This window comes from Octopus sinensis, linkage group LG4 (assembly GCF_006345805.1).
Source record: "Octopus sinensis linkage group LG4, ASM634580v1, whole genome shotgun sequence".
In the NCBI taxonomy this organism is placed as follows: Eukaryota; Metazoa; Mollusca; class Cephalopoda; order Octopoda; family Octopodidae; genus Octopus; species Octopus sinensis.
In genome coordinates this window covers 126,777,891-126,782,068 of record NC_043000.1, presented here as the reverse complement: position 1 = coordinate 126,782,068, position 4,178 = coordinate 126,777,891, and the positions used below count along the sequence as shown (strand labels likewise).

At 32.1% G+C, this 4,178-nt stretch overlaps 1 protein-coding gene across 9 annotated transcripts in view; it reads left to right on the top strand.

Annotated features, from left to right (window-relative positions):
- Positions 1 to 3,824, top strand: part of LOC115210341 (nesprin-1) — an 870,646-nt gene extending 866,822 nt beyond the window's left edge. For 8 of the 9 annotated variants that reach the window (XM_036502466.1, XM_036502469.1, XM_036502465.1 and 5 more), the window contains one exon: positions 2,148 to 3,824. In XM_036502466.1, coding sequence (XP_036358359.1) covers positions 2,148 to 2,748 — 601 coding nt within the window. In that variant the 3' untranslated portion in view covers positions 2,749 to 3,824. The remainder of the gene's footprint in view (positions 1 to 2,147) is intronic. The other variant, XM_036502470.1, reaches the window with a different exon arrangement.
- The last annotated feature ends 354 nt before the right edge of the window (positions 3,825 to 4,178 follow it).

Sequence of the window (4,178 nt, the reverse complement as noted above, 5' to 3'; positions counted from 1 at the left end):
TTTCCATGAGCCACAAAAGCTTGTGAAACTAATGCTTTTTAGCTGTTGGCAAAGTCAATAGCGTGAAGCAAATGAGAGAGAAATTTTTCCCCTTGACAAGATGTTAGCCAGTTGGCAGTCACATTTCTAAATATAGGAAATATTCCCAACAGACAGATGAAATAAAATGGTTATATACAGAATTAAGCATCCTATGCTGAATTGCTTTATAAACCAGTTGCAGATATGGTAGTCAAATATTTTATCCTTTTAGACTATTTCACCTTCACATGTATGTATTAAAAGCATGTTAATAACTCAATGAAAAAGCCTCTATGGAGTCACTTTACTTGAAATAGCAGCCAAAATAACCTCAACTCATAGCCTACTATTTTCAAGGAAGAGATACATACTGGAAAATATATTTCCTCATATAAAAATAACAAGATGCTTGTGGCTGGTACAAGGTCTGATCAAAAAGTACCAGCATTGTTGCTATGGTAATGGAGTTAAAGTATGAAGCTGCTTGGCACAGATTGACCTTGAACTCTGTTGCACTTGCACACCAAGTTATAATGTTCTCGCTCACTTTTATTGTTTATAGCTGAACTTGGAAGTAAAGTGTGTAAAGTGCAGTCATTTCAAAAAGAAGATCAAGCTTCAGCTGTACAGGATCTCTTTGATTGTGTTGAGGAAGACAAAAGCCTTTTGAAAATTATCATAACAAGTAAAAAATTGTGGATTTATGACTATGATCCCCAAACCAAGGCTCAGTCCTTGCAATGGAAAACCCCAACATGATTTCAAGATCTTGACAAAATCTAAGAGAATGCAATAAGACAGCTGCTCATTATCCCAAAAAAAGAAGTTCCAAGAGTGCTTTCATCAATTGAAACAATGCTAGATAAAGTGTGTGACTTCTGAAGAGAACTACTTTGAAGGAGATTAAATGCCAAATTGGAGTTTTTAGTTTTCTTTTTATAGCACCAGTCCCAATACTTTTTGATCAGACCTCATGTTTTTTTGTTAGATTTGCAAGATCAGAGATGACTTGGAAAGCATTTAAATCAGACATATTCAGCCCAAATATTCTACCTGTTTTATATTTAAACTGGCCAGATCCAGCCTCTCACACTAACTCCACAATATCATTCTAAAGACAATCATATAAGCAAAATCTTGAAGTTACAAGATAATGCATGATTAATTCAAAACAAATCTAAAGAGTTAAACTTTATGACAAAGAAGAAAAATTAAATGCAATTCATTCTTAGAAACAAGTGAAAAATTTACCTTAATATTATGAAAATGACATTTCAATTTTAACCCCTTTAGTAATTAAACAGGTCATATCCAACCCAAATATTCTACATATTTTATGTTTAAACTGGCCAGATCTGGCTTTCACTCAAACCTACAATGCCATCCTAAAAATAAACAGAATCATATCATTGAAAACTTGGAGCTACGAAATAATGCTTGAATTTATCAATCCAAAACAATGTGAATAAATAAGCATTACATTTGACAGAGTAATCTGAATGCTGAAAAGTTCTATAAAAACACTATCTCATATGTCTCAAACACCAGGCTTTGTAACTTAAAATTGATGTATTTCAAGTGATAATAATCATCCTCCCTCTCCTCTTTCACATCATCATCATTGTCATCATCATCTGGATAATCATCATCCACATTTCCACTTAGATATGTCAATGGCAAATAAATCTGCATAATTTATTACTAACTGTTTTATTCAATACAACTCCTTAATCGCAATCTTTTTTCCAATGTTCAAACCACAATCTTCTAGTTGTCTGTCACAATATCTAGTTAAAGCATGTCTGTACTATTTCTCTCTACTTAACATGTTCTATACTATTCATACTAAGTATGTTATGCTCTCATTTAAGCATTGAACAGTTATTTTATAAACGTTTATTTTTTCTTCACTGTTTTCTATGCCTCTATTTCTGTGCTCTTGGTACATCACTGCTTAATATCCATATTTCTATGCTCATTTCTATTGCTTTTCCAGTATATGTGTATGAGGGAGGGGTGCATGAATGTACATATGTATGCATGTGTGAGTGTATATGTGTGTGTGTGTACATAGCAAATATGTATGGCATATATAAAATATTCTATTCTGTTTATCTTCCTTCTAGTGGCGACACTTATAATGGAAACAAAACTGAGGAAATAAAGAAAGAAGTTGCCAAAAGTGAGACTCAGCCTGCTGACATTGGCAGACCTCCGGTTGCTGAATCAGGTGACTCATCAATGCGTTCAAGAGTATTGCCACCCATCACCCCTGTGACACTTTCTAGATCAAGTAGAGAATCGTCTCCAACAAGTGAAACTGTGCCTTCTCCAATTATACCAGCAGGACCAAAAATAATGCAGGGTCCAACAAGGAAGAAGAAGAGTTCAGGTGCAAGACAGCTATTTGTCAAAACTCCAAAAACAATAAAATTAAAGGCCGCTAAAACCCCATTGCAAGATGAAACAGACAGTTCAATAAAACCTGTTGCTCCTGTCCTAATTCCTGATGAGGAAAGTGTTGAATCTCCAGGAACATGTTGTTCTTCATTCTGTCGTAGAGCAGTACGTGCAGCTTTACCGCTGCAAATTCTTTTACTTTTATTACTCGGACTAGCATCTTTATTGCCAATGACGCAAGAGGATTACAGTTGTGCTCTATCAAACAATATGCGGCGATCATTAACATCAATGCTTCATTACACAGACGGACCTCCTCCAACTTAAAAAAACATATATAATTGATTTCACAATTCACATTTTTTTTTTCACTTGTCCATTCTAATTTGCCTGCTGCCTTTTTCCAAATAAATATTCATATTATTTGTTTTAACTCATCCTTCCACTGTCTGTATGTCCACATACTGAAATTTTTGAAAAATTTTATCAGTCTTAAATACAACAAAAGCAAACCGTTCCATGATAAAAAAATTTGCTAATTTTTTTATTATAAAATCATTACATGTGTATTCTTCATATATATATATATATATAAAGTTTTATTGATCTTTGATGCAACAAAAAAATGACAAACCGTTCCATGATAAAAATTTGCTAATTTTTTTATTATAAAATCATTACATTTGTATTCTTCATATATATATATATATATATATATATATATATATAAAGTTTTATTGATCTTTAATGCAACAAAAAATGACAAACCGTTCCATACTTTGCTTGGTATTTATTATTTTATCATTATTGTATATGTTCATTTATATTATTTTATTTTAATTTACAATGAGAAGGTTGGCAGTTACGTCAAAATCCCAGTGATGTGGTCTTCATCAGACTGTAAATTACTTCAATTTTGTAAATACTGTATATAATTATTTAGGATTCATTTCATGGAAGGAGCAATGTAACTGCAATATGGGTGTAGTATAATAGCATTTTTTTTTTTTTTTTGGTGCATAAAGAAATATCTTTATTGAAAGTTTAATTGAGTAGGTGGAAAAAATTAGAGAGAAGAGCAGAAGAAGAAGGCGGGGAGGAAAATAAAAGAGAACAAGGTGAAAGCAAATGTTTATCACATGTAAGAGAAAGGCATTTGTCGTTACTATGTGGTGAAACCTTTCTTAAAGATATTTCTTTATATACCACAAAAATACACTGTTACACCACACCTACTTTGCAGCTACATTATTCTTCTCACAAGGTGACTCCCCAAATAATTATATATAGGACTTTGTGAACCAAAGTAATTTACACTCCAGTGAAGATGACATAACTGAAACATCAAAGTAACTGTCAAGCTTTCCTTGTAAAAATAAAATAAATTTGTTGCAATACTAAAAGGTTTTGAGTGATCCTTCAATTTAATGCTTTATTGTTTTTGTATATAACTACAACAAGTAAAAACAAACACATGTGTTTGTGTGTGTACATATATGTGTGAGAGAGAAAGTTAAGTTATTGATATGGAAAGTAACAGGATTGCATATAGAAAGTATAGGTTTGAAGTATGTTTTTTCTCTTTAGACAGCCTTTTAATCGAGTATGCATTAGCAGATATATACAGTTAACAATCATCTGATGAGTACAGTTGAACAAATGGCTAACTGAATGAAACTGTGGTTCAGATATCTAATCTTATTTATCTATATCTATAAAATCTTACATATAAATACATGCATACCAATATCCAGACA